The sequence below is a fragment of the Ammospiza caudacuta genome, chromosome 12 (assembly GCF_027887145.1).
Source record: "Ammospiza caudacuta isolate bAmmCau1 chromosome 12, bAmmCau1.pri, whole genome shotgun sequence".
Classification (NCBI taxonomy): Eukaryota; Metazoa; Chordata; class Aves; order Passeriformes; family Passerellidae; genus Ammospiza; species Ammospiza caudacuta.
The window spans coordinates 17,342,251-17,365,927 of NC_080604.1; the positions used below are offsets into that span (position 1 = coordinate 17,342,251).

The 23,677-nt window shown below is 43.4% G+C and overlaps 1 protein-coding gene across 2 annotated transcripts in view; it reads left to right on the forward strand.

Annotated features, from left to right (window-relative positions):
* Positions 1-2,193: 2,193 nt before the first annotated feature.
* TAFA1 (TAFA chemokine like family member 1) overlaps positions 2,194-23,677 on the forward strand; it is a 216,081-nt gene continuing 194,597 nt past the window's right edge. Inside the window, exons 1-3 of one of the 2 annotated variants that reach the window (XM_058813033.1) lie at positions 2,194-2,355; positions 3,871-3,967; positions 11,286-11,406. In XM_058813033.1, coding sequence (XP_058669016.1) covers positions 3,959-3,967; positions 11,286-11,406 — 130 coding nt within the window. In that variant the 5' untranslated portion in view covers positions 2,194-2,355; positions 3,871-3,958. Of the gene's footprint in view, positions 2,356-3,870; positions 3,968-8,740; positions 9,191-11,285; positions 11,407-23,677 lie in introns of those variants that run through there. The other variant, XM_058813034.1, reaches the window with a different exon arrangement.

Genomic DNA, 23,677 nt, shown 5'->3' on the forward strand with positions numbered 1-23,677 from the left:
CCAAAAGAATACTGCTGACAATTCCAGTGAAGAAGAAAATCAATCAAGGGTAATGTTCATCATTCCTTATTCACTGGGATAATTTGATCCTGACATTGTGCACTGTGATGGGCATGGCATGCTTTGTTCAAGATGTTGCCCATTTTGTGCCTTCAGGAGCTGTCTTCTTCCCTTGCCACCAGCTTAATACACATCCTTTTAACACATGCATGGGAAATGAGGATTTCCAGAGTTCCTGATTGCCCCAGCACCTCTCTACAGCTGACACTAAGACAAATGAATCTACGTGCAGGGACACATTGGCTGAAGCTCTGCTTTGCTTCATTAAAGCAGTGCTCAATAAATGCTCTTTACCACTGAAAATTAGCAGTGGTGTGAGCAGGTCTGTGGAACTTTGCAGCTGCACTCAGGGTTAAGAACAACAGGGTCTGAGGGTTGGGAATTGGGAATAAGAATCTGAAATCAGGACAGCCTGGAGATTGGAGCATTCATTGCTGCATCTCTCTTAGGGTGGGACTGTGCATTAGCAGATGGCAGCCTAAAAACAATATGTGCTGAGAGAGCTGGAGATGTATGGCAAGATTTTCACCACCTACACAAGCATTCTGAGGAGTATTGTCTGTCAGGGGTGGCTCAGGATTTTACGAGCTGCTTTTGTGTGGATTTCTGCAGCTATTATCTGCACAGGATCAGCCAGGAGATGTTGGAGGCAAATTCGAGGCAAATTTTTACAAAATGGAATATGATAACCAGTCACAATATTAATCCCTAAGCTTTGATGTGAGCCTTGTAAAACACACATAAAGCAGCCCAGGCCCCTCTTTATTGGTAGATTGTGGAGATGGGTTGGGTTGTGAGAGGCAGCAGAAAACTGTGACTGAAGAGCAAATCATGATCTTGCCATCTGCCTGGAAGGAACTATTTTATAGGGTTTGCTGTCAATCAACCAACCTGTTTTGAAGCAAAGGCAGAACAGTATATGATTTTTTTTTTTAATCCTGCTCATTTCATGCACTAATTCCCCACTCAGAAAATCACAATTTCCAGCACCAGCACAGCACTCTGGGCTCTCCCTGCCTGGTCCAGCAAGCAGGGAGAAGAGGTGGAAGAGAGTCCTTAGAGTGGTTTTCTTAAATAATGACAAGTCCATAGGTGTGACAAGGAATTAAATCCTAAATATTGCCTGCTGTATGCCACATATTCATGATAATTCTCACCTTTTTTTTTGTTCCAGTGAGAGATCTTCCCCCCAAACTCATTTCCACCCTTTTTAAGTGTGTCTTCTGTGTTGCTTTATGATATTTTTTTGGTTGGTTGGGGGTGGGTTTTTTCATGAACATAACTGAAGGCAAAAATTGTTGCTGTCTGCCTGCTTTATCTTTTCAAGGATTTTCCTAGGAACCCTAGGCTATAGCATTGCACAGCAGTGTATTTCATCCATAACCACATTTCCTCATGTAGCACCTCTAGTCTGGGGATGTCCAAGCATGCTAAAATAGGTGTGTGGAAGCCACACTGTTCTCCTGCACAATCCAGGCCGTTTTAGAAGTAATAAACTGAAATATAATTTAATATCACAGAGTGATTCCATTATAAGAGTCCACACTGCAGGGGACCAGTAGCACAGAAACCTCTCCATTTGTTAACCTTTTTTTTCCCCCACCACTGTTTGTATTTATGATAAAGTGGAAGCAAACACATGGGTTTGCAAATCAGCTGTTTGGTCTGTCCCCTGGTGTAATGCAAGAGCTGAGATTTGCTCAGCAGCTGAGGCCGAGGCAGAGTTAGAAAACTTTAAAGTGCAATTTTCAGAGTAGCACCTGGACTTAAAAAGACCAGAAGTGCAACACTGCAGAGTTGATCTGCCCTCTTGCATTTTCCTTTGGCACCAACAAAGCTTCCTTTCCAAAGAGGTGCTGGGCTATGCCAGGATGTGCTTTGGATGGCACTGGAGCAGAGCTGGGTGTCTGAAACACTTCCCAGCCAGGAGAGGCCCTGAGCTCCTGGCACAGAACCACCCTGGCACCTTCCCCACATCAGCCTGGGTGTGCCTGAGCACTGGGATTTGCTCTAACAAAATAACGTTCTGCACCTGGTGCTGTTTTGAGCCTTCAAACCAGCTCCTCCCTCTGTTCAGGTGGTTTGAGTTTATAAAAGCTCCCTTTGTTGGGGGGAAAGATACTGAGAGGAAGAGGAGTGTGGTGGGGTTTGTTGCCTTTGAGCTTCAGAAGCAGCCAAAAGGAGTTAGATGGGAAAATAAAAATTAGGTAGTCTAAGGTAGAGGCAAGCAGAACCAAAAACTAAACCTGTCTCTGACTTCAGACCTGGTTTTTGGGTATTTGTTTGTTTTTTAAGGTGAGTATTTGGGAAATAGAATTCTGGGGGTTGTGGAGTGGTTTGCTGGTTTTGTTCATAGTTTGGGCTTTGAGCTTTCACGGTTTGTTGGGGAAATTTTTTGCTTCTGATAGGGACTGGAAAAGGGTTGATGTATTTTTGAGCTTTGGTCTGTGTAACAACTTTTGTATGGGTTTGGCAGCTTTTCACAGTTGTCCCTATGCCAGAAGAAGGTGGACGGCTGGCTGGGCAGGAGGAGTCTGCCAAGAGGAAAGAGGGGCCATCAAGCTGGGGCTGACTTGCTGCAATGTTTTAGGAGGAAATTTGTCTTCCAGATAGTTTTGTTTCTATGCTGATGTCTGAAATATGTCAAATTTGACAGAGAAGGCTTTTTTTAAAGTGTTGAAACCTCCTTTTTTTATATTACTTCATGATAATGACAGACTCACAGAATGGCTGGGTTGAAAGGGGCCTCTGAAGACCATCTAGTTCAACCCCGCTTCTAAAGCTGCTGAAATAATAATGGAAAGCTTTTTTTTTTTAATTAAGTTTAACTAAAATTTAGGAACATAGCAAGTGTAGAGGGAGTGAATATAACCCAGTGACCATATCTGAGCTCACCACAGGGAATTTTCTTCCCAAAGGTTTTGAATGCCTTTGCTTTTCTTGGATTTATTTTATTTAGGTTGTAAGTATTAAAGACACTTGCACCTTCATGTAAATGTTGACTTTTCAGCAGCAAAAGTAGATGCTAAACCTGTGATATTAGGACTGATATTTGATATAATTAAAGTGATATATCAAATGCCAAATGCCCCCTCTGGCTATAGATACACTAATTTTCAGTTCATGCAGCTTCTGACCCATGATTTGCCCACAGTAGGGGGATCTTGCCTGTAATGTGGTTTTTCTGGTCTGGAAAAGCAGCTGCAGCCTGACAAAAGTAATAGTTTGTTTTCATACTGGGACTATTCCAACAGCATTTTATGTAATGGGTTCAAGCTGGCTCTTTTAAGAGTCAGCTGGAGGTGCTGAGTTTGTGCTGGATGAATTTGGGAATCCATGAAAAGCTTCTGGATTTTCAGATCAGGATGATCTCCCTAGCTATAGATAAAGGCTAATAGTATCACAAGAAGCCATGAACTGCTATCAGCTCATGGGCTGTTTTAACTTAGATTTCTTTGCTTTTTGGTATCTCTGAACTGAAATGAAATGGACAGCAGATCTCCATGACATGATGGTTATGTTTACCTGCCATGATATCCTGAGCACAGTCATGTTTTGCTGGTTGTATTTTAAATGTATGGAGTGCTATTAATTTTTTTCCTGATGATAATGTACTGCACAGACAATTCATTTTATTAATCCTCAGCAAGTGCTGATCTTGTCAGCTAATGGCAAGTTCTAGATAAGGGTTGAGAATTTTTGTGTGCGTTGTCCTACATACTTTAAAATAACTAGGACAAAAACTTTTGTGATATAAACTTCCCTGACAAATATAGATGTGTTTTTTTTTCTCTTTCTCTCCCCTCTTAGGCTTTGGAAAACTGTAAAAAGCAGAATCCCTGCCTCCCAAACACAGTAATTGGGAAGACCAGACATCCCTTTGACAAGGAGTAGCCACATGTTTAAGGTAGGCTGGGAGGAACAATTGTGAGAATCCTTCATTTTGTGTTCTGTTCTCACTTCTCCCTGCTTTTATCAAGATTCAGACTTGTTATTTAATTGCTGTTTTCTAGTGCAAACTACATATTGTGCTCCTGTGGTTGTTTTGGGGTTTGGTTTGGTTGGGGTTTTTTGGTTGGCTTCTTTTTCCCCTGTGGTTGTGTCATCTTCCTGCTTGGGTCCTCCCTGTGAACTTGGGGATGGCTGACAAAGCTGCTGCTTCTGCCAAGCAGGTTTGGAGAGGCTGAGGCAGAGCAGGGATGTGCCAGGGATGAGAGGGTGGAAAGGGGCCAAGAGCAGCAGGTGGAGCATCTCCTCTGAGTGTGCTGTGCTGCTGCATCCTGATATCCATGCGTCTGCACCTGGGCTGGAAACACAGCTCATCTCCCAACATCCTGTACTTGAGGTGGGACAAAATCTGTCTGCACCAGCCCCTGGGGTGATCCCATGGGAATTGGCTTCCCTGCTCATGTTCGGCTCTGCTCTCTCAGCCTCTTGTGTGGTCTCTATGTTGGTCAGTGAAGGCTGTGGTCACAGCCAGACAAATCTTTGGTGTTTATTCCCTTAATGAAAAAATGGTGTATCTTTCTAGCAAAGCTTTTCTTGTTTGACTCCAGGAAAAACAGGGCATCTTCTCTTGTCACTGGAAAAAGCTGTAGGAGGAGCAAACCTTACAATACAGACAGAAGGATTTCAAGTTTTCATTGAAAGCATAGGAAGGGCAAGAAATAAAATAAATCCAGTTTGGTCACTGAGGGTGGATTAGATGTCATGCAAGAGAGGGCGAAAAGTGGCGAGGAGTGAGAAAGAAAGTCTCAGTTGTGAGGAAGGTTTTCCTGGGAATGTATCCATCAAACGTTCTGAACATGAAGTGCAGCTCCTGGCTGAGCAGAGGGGATATGCACACAGAACATCAAACATTGCTGCACTCATGCATTGAATGTGGGCTGTGAATGTTTGTCTGGACCAAGCTGTGTCCAGGGACTTGGTAATTCTGTGCTCTCCCTGTACCAAAGGAATCCTCTTTGTGCTTCCTGTTCCACTAGGGGAAAGGAAAACAACCAAGAGCCAGAAACACAGGGAGGTTCAGGGCCCTGGATGAGGATTCCTTGGCTGGTTTTACTCTGGGCTTCACAGCCTTGCTGTTCAGGCACTCACGTGTAGGCAGCTCCATCTTCACATGCTCAGCTGCTGGGGATCCATGTGGGATGGCTCCCAGTGGAGGAAACTCTGTGAGGAGGGGAGGAGGCCAAGCAAAACAGCTCTGCCAGGCTTTTGAAAAAGCCTCCACACATGTTGTGAACCCTGGATGAGCGTCAGAAATCTGGCTTTTGGTGGAACCGAGGTAAAATTTGCTGTGAGACTGCACTTGGCTCACCTGGGAAGGAACATTTAGGTGGGGAGGAGCTGCAGTGTGCAGTGCCTGTTGCCCAGGCAGCAGCCAGGGGAGAGGCTGGGATATGGGAAGGAGCTTTGTAGGGTGGGTGGAAGCAGCTGGGAGGGGTGGAGAATGCAATCTGTGAAAAGCAAAGCTTCCTTGTCCCAGGAACACTGGAACTGAGGAGCTCTGCATTTCCAAGGTGGTGAGCCTTCTCCAGACCCTGTGAAATATGAGCCTGGATGTGTGGTGTTAAACCCCTTCATGGGGAAAAGGCAACTGTGGGGGAGGAGGAGAGGGAGGCAGAGGAGGCAGAAAGCAGAGGCCAGAGGCCCCTGTTTGGGTGCAAGCACCAATCTGCTGTCTGCATGAGCCTGCCTGAGTTGCATATGCTGTCCTATTCTGTGCGCCCAGAAAATTGTGATAAATAGAGGTCCAGGCAGGGAAGAGCATTTATTTTTATTTGCCTATTTTTGTCATTCACTTGGCATCTCTAGATGAATGGTGGAAGCACGAGGGAGAGGCTGTTCTCCTTGTGCATGCAGCCCTGGGTGTGGGGCAGATTCTCAAAGACAGCTGGGTTCCTGCTGACCCCTTGCAACCTTGGAGATGCCATCCAGAGTAATGGTCTGTGCCAGCAGCCCCGTGGAGTCTCTCAGTCAGAGCTGTGGATGGGCAGTTTCCATGCTCTCCAGCTGGGACAGCTCAGGTGCTGGTGTCTGTCCTCTCCTGTGTCCCATCAGGAGTCAGAGTGGGGCTGCAAGGAGCTCCTCCTGACACTTCACCTCCCAGTAGTCAGAACAGACCATGTAACCCAAAGGGTGTTTGTGGATTCATTCAGCCCCAGCACTGCCAGGAGCTCCCATTCCACAGGACACCACCTTCAGTCCCATCTTCCTCTTGTCTAGAGACAAATTACTTGCAGTCTTCCCTTTTCATGAGAAAGCATTTTGAAATGTGCAGACTGCTCACTTGTGGGTTTCTTCCTTCCTATTTTCTCTTCCCAGGGTGTCAGGGTCAGTAGCCCCACAACCAACATGGGCCCAGAGGTGCTTGCAGAGCATCATCCCCTCCCTGTCAGAGCCAGCTGAGGAGGCTGAGTAAACCCCAAACCATCAGGTGAATATGGCACTGTGCTTAGCAAAGAGGGCAAGAGGCAAATGTTTGATGTCTTGTTGGTCCACTGAAAGTTAAAATTGGCAGCAAAGACATCAAAGCAGGTGTGAGGATGCTTCTGCAAGATGTGCCAAGGATTCCTGCGCTCCTGTCTGATGCTGGGAGCCAGGGCAGGAAGAGGCTGCAAGCACAGCCTGTTTAATATTCTCTCTGTCCCTCTGATCTCCCCCCTACCCTGCAGAAGCAACATGTCCCCTGTTTCTGCAGAGCTTGTCCTGAGCAATAGCAGCATCTGTCAGGGGTTATGGTGGCATTAGCCTCATGGAGCTGGGAGTTAGCAGTGCTTGGCAGAGTGACAGGTCTGCTGTACCTTACATAAATCCGTATCTTGCATAAATCTGCCTCTGCCTACTCTGCCAAGGTGTGTGGTCACAATTTGTCTGATTCTTCCTGCTGTCCACAAGGCTTTTGAGTTTCTTAGAAGATATTTGCTTGAGACCCTTCTCCTTCATCTTTCTTCACACCTCCCGACTCTGTATATTTCACTTGTATCTTTCCCACACTGTATATTTCACTTGTATATTTCCCACAAAGTCCTAAAAGGGATGTAGCTTAAACAAGTGTTTCTTTTCAATTAAATCCCCATCACCTGCCCCTCACGGAGCTGCAGAAATCTCCATGTATTCCCATGGGATTGAATTCCTTGAGCCTCTCTGTGGCTTTGGCAGCAAACCTCACCATCCTGACTCCTGTTGTTGGCTGTACCTGATCCAGGGTAGCCACAAGGTACCTACCTTGTTCTTCAGTCCTTCATGGGGTTTTGTTGCCTCTCATCCACTTTTCTTGAGCCTTCTAGACCCTTCTGAGGCCAGAAACTAATAACTACCTCAGTTCTTTGCTGTCCTTCAATGTCTAAGGAAATTCTGCAGGAAAACAAGAAAATCCTTATTAAACATATAATTATATCCCCACCCACAACGTGTTTTCAAATGAAGCACCTGGAAAGAAAATGTTGACCCATTGAAAGCATCTCTGGTCAATGAGGCTTGACCTTGACCACTCTCTTGTCCCCAGCTCTGCTCAGGGACCTGATGGGAAGGTCATGGCCAGTGATCTCGTGTGTCACTTTGTCACACCCAACTGCCACCAGTTGCTTCACTGTGTTAAGGCTGTAATAGAGACCTGTTCTGAGCATTGTGGCAGAGACCAGTACAACATCTCTGTTGGTCTGCAGGGCCAAATACTTGGTGTGTATTACCAATAAAATACAGCAGCTCCAGAGGAGGATGTGATCTGTCAGGTGAGCTCATTGCACCTCTCAGAGTCTGCATTGAGATAGATGTCCTCAGGTGCTGAGGTGGAGGTATTTGAGTGTAAGAGTACTTAGTGCTGTTATTATTTACTATTCTTTGGTGTCTTGTGCTGGTGAGCATTTAATGAAGGTGGCACACTCTTCTACCACAGGTTATCCCGGGGGAAAACAAATAATCCCACATTGTGTTGTAGCACACATCCTGAGCTCTCAAAATGGAAGTTTCTGTTTTGTCTCCAAGCCCTTTTTCTTTTGTAGGCAGACATAAGAGCTGTAATGCCAAGTGAATGGTATGTACTAAGTCTATACAATGGCTCTTTAAAAAAAATAATTACATATGGTACAAGAGGGAGAGGAAACCACTCCATTCCTGTAAATGGCCACTTAAGACGTGGAGAATAAATAACTGCAATAAATAATCTGGCATAGCTGAGCTGTAGCATTTGGGAGTAAACCAGAGCTCTTTCCCCATTGTCTGCAGAGAAGGCTCGGAAATGGAGTTGGAAGGAAAGACAAAGATTCCCCTGAGAGTTGCGGCGAGGCGCTGGACAGCCCCTGGGAGCGTGAGGGAGTCTCCGGCTCTGCCGTGAGCCTCGCTCCCCTTTCCCTGCACCTCCCTTCCCCTTCCCAGGCATGTGCAAGGCAGCAGACTCCTTAAGTCTCGCTCTCCTCTGGTGAACAGGTGCTGGGGGACGAGGGCTGGCGGATGAAGGCTGTGCTGGCGGAACCAGCCCGTCCCAGGCGGCTCGCAGGCCGCGCAGCCCCCGGCGCTCCCCGCTCCCCTCCCCGCCCGCCTCCCGCGGCCGGAGCGGCCGCTCCCCTGCGCCGTGCGGGCTCTGCTGCCGCTATTTAAATGCAGCTCCAGTCGCTGGCTGAGCGAGGGCTGTGTCGCTTTAAGGCACATGTGATACTCTCCCGAGCGGGGATGTGTTGAAATAGGCTCGGGCAGGTCCGGGAGCCGCCGCCTTGTGCCGCCCGTGCGGAGCCGCGGCCGCGCTGCCCTCAGCCGCCGGCTGCTGCTCGGCCTCGCGTGTCCTGCGAGCCGCTCCTCGCCGCCAGACCCCTCCGAAGGGCTCCTCCAGCACAAGGGGATGCTCGGCAATGATCTAAAGGTGAAAATGAGAAGGTTTCCACCCCTCAAACCTTGGCCACTTTTCTGACGGCAGTCTGAGAGCTCAGATGTCTTCTTTACTCTGGAAAAAGGATTTGTAACGAAAAAGAGATTTTTTTGCTTCTTTTTTTTTTTCTACTTTTAATCCTGATAAAGAAGATTATTGGGAAGCTATAAAAGAAACCCCTTATTGTGGTACAGATGGATTTTAAAAAGTATTAGATCTTTCCGATGAACACTACTAGAGTGCCCTGCTCTTGGTTGGATTACTCAGGTAAGGAGCTTCCTCAGGATTTAAGATTCAGAAAGCAGATCTGGAACTCCTCAGATAATAAGTGGAAAATATTCACTGCTGTGTTTCTATATTAATGATAAGATGATCTCTGGGTGAAATTGAGTGTGTGTGACAGTTTGCGGATGAACGAGTGCATGAAGAAATATTTGTAAGAAATGCTGGGTTTGAGCAAAGGTAGTTTGAAATAGCAAATGTTTGAGAGAGGATTTTATATTTTAAAAAGCCACAAAAACTAATTTTAAAGCCTCGGTGGGTAAAGTCTGCTGTCCATGTGTGAAGAACATGATGCTGGAGGAAAGACACAGGAGCATTTAGCAGGTTGTGGAAGTTTCGCTCTTTGACTGGGATTTTTAAAGTTCAGTTTAAATAACCTGATTACCTGAAATTCCCCTGCGTGAGGCTCACCTTTCCCTTTGCCTTGTGGTATAAAAAGCATGGGAGCACCAATTATGACAAGAAGGTGTTAATTCCTGAAGACACGGGAAGCCTCCCGGGAGCTCCCTGATCTGAGGAGATTGAATCTATTGTGCAAGATAAATGGGTCTAAAAAGAGAGGAGAAAAAGTGCATTGTATACTGCAAAGCAAACAGTTGGAAATGAAATTAATTATACACCAAGCAGTGCATCAAGCACTCAGTACAGAGAAAGGAAGAGCCTCATGCTGATCAAAATAGTGTTTTGGTATTCTCTATTAATTATATTTGTCAGTTTATGTGGTTCATTTCAACTAATTAGACTTGAAAAGCTTCCCAAAGACTCTGCTGCTTTAAAATCAGGACAAAAAAAAAAAAAAGGATTTATATGCATATATTTTATTGCCACAGCATTTCACTATTTTAATATTGTTCATCTTCCTGCTGTAGAAATCCCCTGATATTGCATGCAGATTTTTTTTTTTTTTTTTTGTAAAGACATGGGTTTTTTTTCCATGTGAGGGATTTGAATCTTTCAAAGTCTTTCTTGCTCTGTGAAAACGATGTTCAGCTGATTGGATTATTAGATAGAGAGCAGCATCCCGTCATTGGCTGAGTGAGGAGAGTGCCTGAAGTTTGATTAATTTGCCCATCTGAAATGCAGCACAAGGTGCTGTTGGGGGAACTGGACGATGTGTAGCGTAGCTGAGCCTTGCAAACCTCCTGATCCTTGCAGGCACTGAGCAAGAGCTGCTGAAGTTAACAAGTCAGAGGGAAATTCACCCACTTAGTACAGCCATGAGCACAAGTATGGAAAAAGAGTTGTCTGCACTGCATGGCCAAGTACACCAGCACCAACAGACAAAGAAATTGCCTTTTCCCTTTGCAAAGGGAATATTTTTAAAATTTTGATACAGTCTGCTGTGTGGAAGCATCAAATCTTCTATAGAGCACATCTGAAATTCAGTCTGGCCATGCTCCAGTCCTTGTGCGTGCACAGGTCGAACAAAAGGAAGCTGATTTCATCGGGGGATTAGAACATAATTCTGAGAAACAATTACTTTGTTTGGTAGACAAAAGCATAATTAATAATTAATGCTTGCAAAAGCAAAAAAACCAAACAATGTACTGTTACCTTCTGGGTCAGTAATTGCCTTTTTAGTTTTGGGGATGGAGTATTTTGGCAATACGTCTTGGATAGCTGAGGATATGTTATGTCTTTCTGCAGGGTATTTAAAGCAGCTTTGATACTGTCTGGACATCATGTTGGTTTTTTCCAGCTGGTGTTGTGACTTTTTACAATTCGGTTTATATTTTTAACTCCCTTGTAAATTGAGCTATGGATCAGTGTGAGAATATTTCCCAGCTTCTATTTATATTGTGGTTTTTTCAGCCCTCAGATTATTACTGTTTGATTTTTACCACTGAATTATTAAAGTTACCCAGGCTCCTGTGTTGATGTCTCTTTACCTCAGCTGTCCTTTTTGGGCATGACCTTTGTTGTACAACAATTGCATCCTGCAGGGGGGGAACGATAATCAAAAGACATTTAGCAAAAGGAGTGAAAAAGAAAAATATTAAAACCACTGTTGTAATGGAAGCTGACTATTGTGTGTGCTGGAAGGCATTGGATAATAATGTGTGTCTAATATTTTGTTTAGAGAATGGCAGTGGTCTCTGCAATGTCCTGGGTCCTGTATTTGTGGATAAGTGCCTGTGCAATGCTGCTCTGTCAGGGGTCCCTCCATCACACTTTCCAGCAGCATCACCTGCACAGACCAGGTAGGACTGAGCTCAGCTCTGGGCTTGCAGGCTCTCTGCCCGTGCTCCTGTCTTGATAAATGACTGACTAATCAAAATTCTCTTTATCATTTAAGTTTTATGAGTTGTTTGCCTTTGTATTGCACAGCATCTGTTTTCTGGTGAGTCTAATGTGTGTTGTGCTTTGCCAATCCAATGTGGGAATATTCATGTTTGATGTCATTTTCTAACAATTGCCCAACAGAAAATCCCATTGTGGGTAATGGTTCCGTTTCTGTGTCCTTGTTTCTCACTCCCCTTCTTCCCGTTTGGTGAAGTTCTGGAATTTCTGTAGAACTTGGACACTGAGAGCACAGGTTTGTGGAACTTTTTGCTTATCTGACCCAAACTAGGTTCAGGTTTGTTCCTTAAACCACAGGCACTGAAACTGGAGATTGGATGTTTGCCTTGGGTTAAAGGAGGCACACTCACTCAGAGATTCTCAAGTTTACTTCTGAAATTGATGGGGCTGCACAAGTGTGTCCTGGAGGAGAATTTGGGACTGAATAGAGTGCAGTGCCTGTAAAGGCAGAATCAATCCCACAGGTTAGCAGTGGAGACCGCAGCTCACTTGGACTGTTGGCTCTGCAGGGACAGCACAGCAGTGGTTTTATTCTGTTTTTAATAATAGAAATGGATCACATAACTCCAACTGCTAATTGCACTTTGATGAAGAATGTGCTATGCTAAAAATTGAGGTGGTGGCATTTTCTAGCACAGTGTTTTCATCTGGTTAAAATTAGATGGGCCAAGAATGTCACTTAACCAAATTTGAATCCAAAGAAAAGGTGGGAGGGGCTCTAAGAGTTGAAAAAATGAAAGATGGAAAGTGTTAACTCACAGTGATGAGTCATCTTACAATGTGGCAATTAATATTTTAATTTTTTTGATCAAATTATATCCCTTCAAAGACAGATGGGCTTGAACACAGGTCATTGGCAACTTTAAAACTCAGAGTTTTCCTAAGTACATTTCTTGCCCAGGAATCACAGGTATTGGCATTGTCTTGGCTTATTCTAGTAAAACATAAATGTTACAGAGGAATAGACCAAGATCCTTGCTAGGCCAGGTCTCAGTGCCCATGTTAGAGCATCAGATTAACCAAGGGTGTCACCTTTACCCCCTGGCACTGGAAATCTGGGAGTGCTTGAAGTTTGAGGGGTGAAGGACTTATCTGGGACTTGCAGAGATCTATTATAGTGCAATAATCAGAAATGCTGCTGGTTATTTGAGTGTGTCCCTAGTGAAGGAAAGGGGAAAAGAGAGCCTTGCTGCACAGGTATGTAAAGGGAAAATGTAATATCACTTTATGGAATCAGTTGAAACAAGTGACATTATGAGAAAAAATGAGAGCTGGGCAGATCCAGAGCTCTGCAACATTTGCCTAAGCTTGAAAAATCACCTTTTTTATGAAGCAAGAACAGCAAGACACTGAATGCATACCAAATGTTGGGGAAATGTGAAAAATGACAAAATCTTTCACTCAGGGATGTGCTGCAGATAGAGTGAAGGTTTTACAGCTGCCTCATCACCTACTTAGAAGCAGCCAAGCTTTCCCTCCTGCGAGCCTGGCTCAGGCAGCTTCTCTGCACCCTACACGAATAAGATTGATGGTGTTCTGATCCCAGGCAGCCAATTTCAGTCTCTCAAGAAATAATCCACTACATTGACAGATGAGTGGAATTTGACATGATGTTCACCTCAAATTCAGATTGTGCTGCACCTGGGAAGTACCAGCCAGTGAGTGTCCTTTAGGGAAACTCTCAGATATTTTGGGCGATTTCTGCTGTCACAACAGAAAATCAAGACACTGTTTTTTTTATAAGGCCATGAATTTGCAGTCTGCCAACTGAATGTGAAAGGTTGTACATAAAAGGGATGGAAATATGTTAACTAGCAAACTGAGTGATTTTAATGTATTCAACTGCAGTCCCTGAGCACACCCTATTTTTCATATTTATATTATTAGGAATGCATAGTTTACTTTTAGTTAGAAATTGTGTAAGTAATATTAAAATGTTCAGCCAAATAAAAGTGAATAAAAAATGGATGCAGATAAGCCAAAGCATAATTTCAGTAATTTAATACTTGGTGTATGAAATTTCAACTTATTGAATCATGGCAGATAGAGCTGTAATCAATAGCATGCTCAGCTTACCTTTTCTTTCAGTTTGTGATCATGCATAGATAATGAGCTGGCCTAAAATCAGAGAGTTTGAGCAGTTCATCTCCATCATGGGGCCACTTTGGTACAAGATAATTAAAAGGGCATGTTCCACCTCATCTTGTGCTTCTCATTCTTGATGAATAGAAGAGTCTCACTGAGCACAGGAAGGTGCAGGTAGAAGATAAAATCCTCTTGGAGTGTATTTAGCATAATAAACTTGAACTGAACACAGTGGATTAGCACAGTGAATATATCCATCTGGACCACAGCAGTTAATCCAGTTTGGAAACCCTGGAAATCAAGGGCAATATATTAAAAGGTTAGTTTATCATCAGAGATTTCTGAGCTTGATCTTTTTTTTTTTTTTACTCCCAGAAACTTTCTTAAGCAAGTATTTGAATGGGCTGAAATAGATTTTAACACGCTGTGCAATCACAGAAGCTTAAAGCCTCTTTCCAGGGCAGTATAATTTTTCATTTTTATAATTCAGTACTTCTTTGTTCAGTTAGATGACTTAGCAGAAGGTATGAACCTGGAAACAAATGTGACAAACTGCTCTACATGACAGTATTTGTGACTTTATTTTCTATGAAATGTTGGCAGGTGGGCACAGGTAGTAAGGACATAGTAAATACTGCTTGCTTATGAGATGGATGATGCTGTATTATTTGTGCCTGTTCATGAATTCTTTCTTGTCTCATTAACACAGTGAGAAGTTTGAGTGCTGCTCTTTAGTGCCCTTAAATTTTGGTGCCTGTTCCTTTTGGCTTGGGTAGGTGAGGAAGAGCAGACCTGGGAGTAAACCTGCAGAACCCCACTGCAGTGTAATTCCCCTTGGGCAATACTCATGGCTTTCTGCAGGGTTTTTTATGCCTATATTTCATTTTCATGAAAATCATGTTATGCAAAGGATGTGTGAAAGCATTCACAGGAAATAACTTTATGTGGAAACGAATCTCCATCTTCTTTGCAAGCTTGTCATTTCTGTGTGATTTAAGAAGAAATAGTGGTAATGAAAAGAATTCCATGCTGGTTGTTTTGGTCTCTAAGATACACAGAGTTGTAGGGCTGTGGAATTGGCCTGAGGGGTTAGAGTGGCCACGTTGATTTGCAGTTATCTGAGTGCCTGTGATAGTTCATTGATCATCTGATTGACAGGATTGATCCTCCCAGCAGCAGGAAGTAGATGCTGGGGTTTGGTGACATAAGATATTAGCAAAGTACAGGATTCAAGTTAAAAAATAAATAAAGCAACGATTGCCCGTTCAGTTATGCATTTCTTTGCAAAATTTTGGCTTTGTTTCATAACAAGGTATTGGATCTTTCATCTAATCATAGGTGACAACACTGGCCATGTGTTACTTGGAAGGACATAGGATTCACCTGTAAGTTTGTGCAAATGAATTAGGTGCACATCAAGTTAGTTTTGTGTGCAGTGTAAAGATGGAAGGCACACACAAGCAGAAAAAAGTATCCACTGTAGCACTGCTGACATTTGCAAATATGTTAATTAAAAATAGGCCTGTTCAGAGGAAGAAATCATGGACTGAATCAAGGCTGGAATTTTATGATGCTAAACATGAAGTACCTTTTATTGTGACAGTAGTTAATGATGTGCCTATTAAAAATCTTCTCAAGAAGTGATTCTCTGTACTACAGATTATGAGACAGAAAAATCAGTCTCAAAGCAATTCTGCACCATCTAACAAGGAACATCAACCTAAGGATGCTGTGAGCATGTTTCTCAGTAGACAGCATTTTGCAGAAACTGTAGAATGTGGCTGTGAGCAAAAAATGTCTTAGTTCTGATCTTGGCCTTCCCACTGATTTTTTTATAGCCCTGGGGTAAACTGCATATTTTCACATTTCAAAAGGTCTGCTATTTTCATATGCCCATATATGTGGCTATTCAGTTCAAAACAGGCAGGGTTTTGAATCTAATTCCTCAGGAAAGCAGAAATAAAATGTCTGTACTTTGTAGAGCAATTGAGATTGGGAAGGTGAGTTCAGCAGGATTTTTGCTCTTGCTGTGGACAGAGGCAAGTGTGGCACTAGGCAGTTAATATATAAAAGTTTCTGTGATTAGCAATAATTGTGTTTCATTAATCACATGGTGTGAATGCAAACTGTTGCCTTCAGTATACAATGTTCAAATTGCTAGGCAGGAACACAGCCAGCCGTGGCCATGAAAGGTGACAGCTATTGTTTCTTGCTGTGTTAATTAAAATCAGCACATTTTTAAGTTCTAAGGTCTGACTCAGTTTTCATTGACTCCAGCAAATGCACAGGAAGCAGCACAGTGCCCTGGTTTGTTCAGAGTCAGAAAATCCTGCTCGCAAGGAGCTGTTCCAGTCACTCACTGGAAAGATCTCCCTTGTGATACCTTTGTTACACACACCTGGCCTTGACAGGCTGCTCTTGAAAATGTGAAATTACCAACTGCTAAGTGAAGAAATCCAGGTTGTAAGTACCTACTGTGTTCCTGGTCACACACAAAATACATTTGGATGTATGTGGACACGTACTTTGTTTAGGAAGAGAACTGAAGTGATAAAGTCAACACTTAAGCATGAGGTAGGGTTTCTAGCAGCATGATGGCAATGAGCTGCCTGCTGTGCTTGTGTGATGGGCTTGTTTACAGCAGCAGACTTGATCAGAAGTATTGCACCCTGTGATTTTAGCTTTTGATATTTTTTTTCCTGAAAAATCAAACCTCTGAAACAAAGCTATCATGGCTCCAGGGTGTGCTTGGAGATAGGGTTAGGCATGGGAGTTTTTGGGGTCTGTTGCCTGGAACACTGGGGAAGTAAATGGGAAGGACAGGTTGGTATTGCCAGGGGTCAGGCTGTCCTCCCTGGCTGGTCAGTGGCAGGAGCAGAAGGGCAGCTGGGATCCTCACAGCTTGGCGCAGGTGGAGCAGAGCTGTCACCAGTGACTGCTGAATGTGCTGCCTGCTTACTGCTGATCCAGGGAGGTGGAGTAACCTGGGGAGGAGCAGGAGTGTCAGCTCCATGGGCTGTGAGGAGCAGCCTGGCCAGGGTGTGCACTGGGGCCTGAGCAGCACAGGAGGGCTCCCCAGGAGCTGCTGCAAGCGTGGCTGCATTCCCTGTTGGGTGCTGCCTTTTCCTTCCCCCCACATTGGGTGCCACCATTTCTTGCCCCTGTTGAGTGCCATCTTTTCCTCCTGTTGGGTGCCACCTTTCCTGTGGGCGCGCTCCTGGGGTCACCCTCACTGCACACCTTGTGCAAGCCAGCAATGGCAAAATGCTCCCACAGGGACAATGGGATGATGCCTCCTGTGCTGGTGCTTTGCACTGACACACTCTCTGCTCTGGTTTAGTTCCCCTTACTCCTGGCCATGCTCCTGTCCCCATCCTGTGCCACTTCAGCTCTTCCTCAGGCCTCTCTGCAGGCAGACACTTGGGCAGAGCTGCCCTGGGGAAGCAGGGACCAAAAATCTCCTCTTGCTGTGCTGGCCCTGGCAGCATCTCCTGCTCCCAGCCCTGTGCTGAGCCTCCCTCTCCAAGTGCAGCCTCGGGGCCCTGTGAGTCATGCAGGGACCTTTCAGTGCACACCACTATTTGTAGCTCGCTGTCATGGCCTTAAAGACTGTGGGAATTCATTCTGGGGTGGTAAAATCCCAAGGAACATTTGACACCCACAAATATAAACCCCAGACACAGACTACATTGCTCTGCGCTGAAGTGTTTCTGCTGATAACATCAGAAACATGCCTTTAATGATTAGCCTGCTTTAGTCCAAGGCTCATTTATATTTTAAAAAGTAATATTCAAGTGCATTGCTTCATAAGATTGATGTGTTTTCCCCTTTAAGTTTGATATTTTTTTACCCTGTACTGTCTATCATATTTGTGTTTCCTTCTGAATGTTTTTCTTTCCACTCTGTGAAACCAACCTGTGCTGTGAGCAAGATTTTTGGGGTTTTTGCCTGGTGGAACTCGGCATTTTTTGCTGTTTTCAGATGCCCTATACAGAGCAGTTTTCTCCAGCTGATCTTACTCCTTTGCATGGGAGTGATGCTGGAGCTTTCTATTCAGTGTGCCCTGGGAAGGGACCACGAGGACTGCAGCACAGTTGGAGTCTAAATTTATGAGAGTGAGGCAGTGATGCACAATGGGGAATCGGGGGTGTAAATTAAGCTGAATGAAGTTACACAGCCCAGTGTTTCTGTGACTCAGATTTCTACACTCTATTTAGATTGTTTTTTGACATCTCTCTCTTGCCTTCTGTATTTCTTCTGGAATACCAGTTTGCCCCTTCATAGTGGGTGAAGAAAACACTCCTGCCCTTCTTGAAAGGTCACTTCAGTGACAGCAGTGTGCAGGATCACTGTTGCTGTCATGATAATCAATAACTCTGTCCTACTGTTCCACTGTAATCCTTACTTTGAGAAAACAGCTTGGCTTGGGAACTGAAATGATGGCAGGACTATAAAATTTTACTCGTTTTTGGATGATATGAAAGGAATTTCTTGAGAATCAGTGAGTGAAGTACAGCACATGAACAGTCTGTTGGGATGGGTATCCTCATTGTGGTGCAGTGTCTCTGAGTTCCAGGTAACCCAGGGGATAACCTGCTCTCCATGAGCAAATCCCACCCAGCCACACATGATGGGAGATTTTTGAAATTAGGCACAAATATTTCTACCATGAAGAGTTAAGTTTTATGTGTATACCATGTACCTTAACTCTTACTAAATGAATAGGAAACTAAAACTCAGCTTAAACAGTGATCCTTGTCTCTTGATTATCAGGGGAGCTCTTGGTTCAGATTAAAGAATGTTTTTAATCCATCCTCATGCATGATCCAATGATCTGCTGAATTAATTTAGTTTTCTGTAGTTGACAAATCTGAATCAAGAACCCTCATTTTGAACCTACCAAAAAACAGGGAGCAAAATAAAATACACTGTCAATTAAACTGTATACAAGTGAGAGTTATATCTGTGGAGAACTTGATTAAAGACTCCTATGCATGTACATACCAGTTTTTTGGAAAGTGAGGAACCTGAGACTGATTTTTCTGTGTAAATAATGTCAGCAACCAAAGACTCTACAGATCTACCTGGGTACAGGCAAAAACCTCAGGATCTGAACTGCACCCCTGTTAAAACTTTATTTTTGCTGTCCTCATTAATGCTCTCCAAAACTGCTGCTAAATATTGCTGGCAAGCAAGGCTTCAGTACAATTGTACTGTGTTGTTCAGGATTTATTAATTATAATCTTTTCTTGCAGAGTCTATTTATATTTGATCATGACATTAATTGGTTGCCAAAACAAACTAGAGTTAATGGTGTTTAATTAAGTGCTTGAGAGCAAGCAAGGACATTTTATTTGGAGAATTGGTTTCATTGATTTATATGTTTGTTTCTTACAGGAACATGCAGAAATGAAGGGAACCTATTGGTTAGCACCTCTTTCCTACATGCTGCCCAGGAATCCCAATAATAGTGGTGACTGAATGTGTTACAGAGTTTAAAAGTATTTGTAACTCATACATTTGCCTATATAAACATATTAAAAAGTGTTCATATTCTGAATCAGTCTGAATTTAAATAAAACCAAAATCCAGACAGAAATGAGATCAAGTAACACTGAAATATCATTAAGGTCATGTTCAGAACGCTGCATTTTGAAATAAAAACACATTTTAGAGAAGACCTTAGCTTCATTCCTGGACTGGCTAAAGGTGCTGTGGATAAGGAACGTATGGCAAAATACACTGAAATATGACTAGATATAGGTACTTCCTGTAATTATATTAATAATTAACCTATTATTTTATTCCTATGATACAGTAATTCCTATGCTTTCTATCATGTCTTTAAAAATTGGCTAATTTTACAGTTCAGAAACCTTTGAACACCAGCCTATTTCATGTTTTATAGCCAAAACTGGAAGTGAGTGGGAAATTCTGAGGACTTAATACTTTGTTTGTTTTTAAGAATCAGTTTTCTAAGTTGAAACTTTAAGAAGTGATTCTATGTCTTTGTGCCTTCTTTATTTCTGCCTTGGTGTTCCTCTTTGAGGGAAAAAAATTATCTGTGTAGGTATCAGCAGCTACCCAAAACAAGTCATCATGCTGGTAAAGGCATAAATCCTGTCTGGAAGCAGAAATTGAGATCTGCCAGTGGCTGCCTCTTTCCCAAGAGGAATCCAGACCACAGAGAGCTCAAATTCAATACCAGGGTAAACATGAGGAGGGTCTTGTGTGTCCTTCTGGCTGGTAGCAGCTCTTGTTTTGGTTTAGAGCAGCACTGAAATTAAAGTAGGTCTGGTGTTTTCAGAAGATGCCCCTTTTTACACAAGGATACGCTTTTCATTAAACAGCAGAAATTTGGGGGAAACCTTTGTTTAGTCATAAGCTCTCATGGCTAAGCTAACACAATTTACTGTGACTTTCATTAACACATTTGATTCCTCTTTTTGGTTACTTGCATGGAGTTGTTTCAGATTTGTGTGGTTATCCAGCCAGAAGTCACTGCTGTGTGAAACAGGGGAACCCAGGGCATGAGTTGAGCTCACAGAGGTTTTTGAGTTCCTGATTGTTTTCAGTGTGCTGGGGCAGGATCTGACAGAGAATGACTGTGTCTAAGCCAGCTCCTACATCTGTAGTATCATTATTTCTTTAGCAGTATCTTTTTGTGAAGCTTTGAAATGCAGCATTTTTTTTTCCCCCTCCAGGTAATTAGAAACTGTATTTCCTCAGCTGACATCTGAGTGCTTTCTCCATTAATTCAGCTGCCTGGGTGGTGTTTATCCTAACCTTGTTTTGAGTTTCTCCAACAAATAGATGACTCCTTTAGTTCTAATTTAGTTTCTCTTGGTATTTCTATTATCTCTTTCTAGTTGGCAGGCAAGGAAATCAGATGTGCATCAAATGAAACCATTTGTCATGGATTAGTGCATGCAAATGCCTTGATAACAGCAGTAGACAAAAGCTGTGAGTGTCTGGGAAGAGAAAATTAACAGGGCCAAAGCAGCACTGATAGCTGTCCCTAAATGAGATTATTCAATGCCTAGGAGCAGGGCAACTCTTCTGTGCCCTCCCTTGACATTTGTCCTCTACTGAAATCTTAATACATGAGGGAAATTCACAGTGAAGCCTGTGAAGTGGAGAAGTGTCTGTGGCAGCTCCTGGCTTTCCCAGGAATATGGACACATCAGGATCTTCCCTCTGTCCATTAAAAACCAGCAGAGGTGGAGGATGGGGCTCACAGGTGGGCAGAAGTAGAGAAAAACATGAATGATCCTCCAACCCTGTGTATCCCAATTTGCCACAGCACACTGGGAGTCAGGAGAGCTGCCAGGCAGGACACGGGGATTCTGTTGAGGTTTAATGTATCCTCCTCAATGACTTCTCTGGAAACATTTTGCATTTCCTTCTTTCCCTGAGGGCAGAATTGGGTAGTTGTTTAATGCTGATTCCTGCTGTTGATAGCACGCTGAATTGAATGAGCTGAGTGGTTATTAGATATTTATCTCTTGCTTGTCGTGGTTACTCCAGTTCCATTATGAGCCTGGTTGGTCTCTTCTGAGTCCAGAGAGGTGAATGTGAGCTCTGGAGTTCCCTGCTCAGAGGATGGAGGGAGGAGCAGCTCAAACACAGTTGGAGGAAGGGGAATTTTGAGGTGCCCTGACTGGGGGCAGCCTGTGGGCCGTGAGCATCCAGGGCACATTGCATTTCTAACCCTCCAAAACCACCCCTGGGAGATCACCAGACACAGAGGCTGTCATTTAGTGCAGGCTCCACAATGCAGGCAGATTACCAGCTCTTTTCTGTAGGTTTTTATCCTGTTTCAGTCTTTATTTTCCCTTTCCCTTCCTCTAAACCAATTTCCTTTGTTTTCTCTAAGTTTTCCTTTATGTAAGCTCCTAAGGCTCTCACTTTTGGTAAAGGCTTTCAGAATTTCCTCCTCTTAATTAATGCACCTTGATGTGGTGTTTGAGCAACAAAATTCCATTTGATTTCATCCCAATTCAAACACCAGCAATATCTTAATAAACTAAATAGTTTTAAACAGTTTTATTTTTTAAAAAGGAACAAACTGGAACTATTTGATTAAAAAAAACTTGAAGTGCTAGAATTTCCTACTTCCTGATATTGGTAGGATAGATTAAGTGTTTTCTAAGAAAAACTGGGAGGAATATAAATCATAATGTAAAATATATATCATATATATTTTAACATATTTATGTGTAAGTTTTTATATATATAAAAAAATAATCTCCTACCCATAGGAAAAACTATTTCTGTTGGTCTGAATCTTCCAGTGGGAAAGATTTTGTCGTGGTTTCTGCTGTCTACACACCCCACACGTTTTGATTGTACTTTTACAGCAGTGTGGCATCGAGCAGTCCTTTGTACCAGTCAATCCTCTGAGGTTCAGGCTGTGCAAGTCCCCCCTAAACCCTGTTCTTAGGTGAAATGAATTATTTCTTACCTTCCTTTCTTGTTTTTTAGCCTGTCAAAGGAAGAGGTGTAATCTGTAGTGTCTAGAGATGGAAACAAGGTACAAAGGAGTATCAGATTTACACTGAAGTCCTTCTGATGAGGATTGTGTGTCTTTAGTATGCTGCTCCCCAGATCTGAGGGCTGTGCTCTTTAACAGGTGAGAAGAGATTATCCCTTAGTCCTGACAGAATCTATGAATCAAAATCAGGAGGAGACATTCATGCACAGTTTAGAATGCAAACCTGCTTTTAAATATTACTATGGTAAAATAATTGTCTCTGTATAATGCATGATATAAATTAGTATCTTAAGTTTGAGATATCTTACTCTAAGCTGTGTCCTGTCTGCTTTCCAAGTGCTTTAATGTCTAGATTTCACAAGAGAGGCAAAGATATGAACAAAACTGAAATATGCCTTTGTCAGGAGGGATTATTCCATTGTTCTATATTTTGATAGCACATATGGGTCTCAGAACCTCATTTGGTACAGAAAAAAGGCAGCCTAGTTTTACAGGCTGCCTGTTTGGTTCTTTCTCTTTGTGGCCAGCCCAGGGACAGTCTGTGCAGCATCCCTCAGTGGGACAGGCCATCAGAGGAACCAGCTCTCCCCCAGGAGCACATTTCTGGGAGCTGGCAAGGAAACAAGTGAGGTTTTGTTACTCTGCTCCTCACAGCCTCCTCTGGTGGCTGCCAGACCCTGTCCTGCAGCTGGTCCTGTGATGGGTAATGCCATGGTTGACTCTCAATTAAAAGGCAAATATTGTGTATATATATTAAGAGAAGTTTTCTAGACTTATAGTTATGTTTTACCCCCTTGTGTTATCAGGGAGTGGCCTGGGTTTGGGATATCTGGGAGGGTTGTCTTGTCACTATGGCACAGCTGATGTCCAATCAAGATTTAAGGAAGTGATTTCCACCACTGAAGAGTGAAGAAGGAGTAGATGGAAAGAACTTTGGGAGGAGCTAAGGGGTTAAAAGGCAAAATTTCCATTGTGTGGGTGAGCACATGATGGGGGAGAAACTTCTCTGCTCCCAGTGCTGTGGTATTTTCTCTATTCAGTCTTCTGTTGTATTTTTTGTAAGGTCTTAATAAACCTTTTGCATTTTTTGAAGTGAGCATCATTTCTCACAGTACCCAGGGCAGGAATCCCCTCCCTCATGCTGTGTCCTTGGCATGGCTGCTCAGGCTGGGTGATGGATCAGGAGCCTCTCAGCTCCCTCTTTTCATGGAATCAAGAGCTTTGCCTTAAGCCAACTTCACGCTGGCTTAAACTTCCATGGTGGTTAAGCTGGAATGGCTCAGAGTGCCCCAGCTGAGGGGTGTAAACAGCCCTGGTGTCGCTGGAGCTCAGCTGGCAAACAAGTTGTGCCATGTCAGGGAATGTCCCCCTGCCCAGGGAATGTCCCCCTGCCCAGGGAATGTCCAGGCTCTCAGCTGAGCTGCAGAGGGGCCATGCCAGATTTGCTTCAAATGTGGAGCTTCCCACTTTGTATTTAACTGCTTCCTTAAAGAGGGGAGAAGGTTGAGCTTGTCTTAGGACAGAAAGGCTTCCTCTTTAGCCATATTTCTCATTCAAAACCTACACTTTCCATCTGAGTTTAGTGCTGTGCT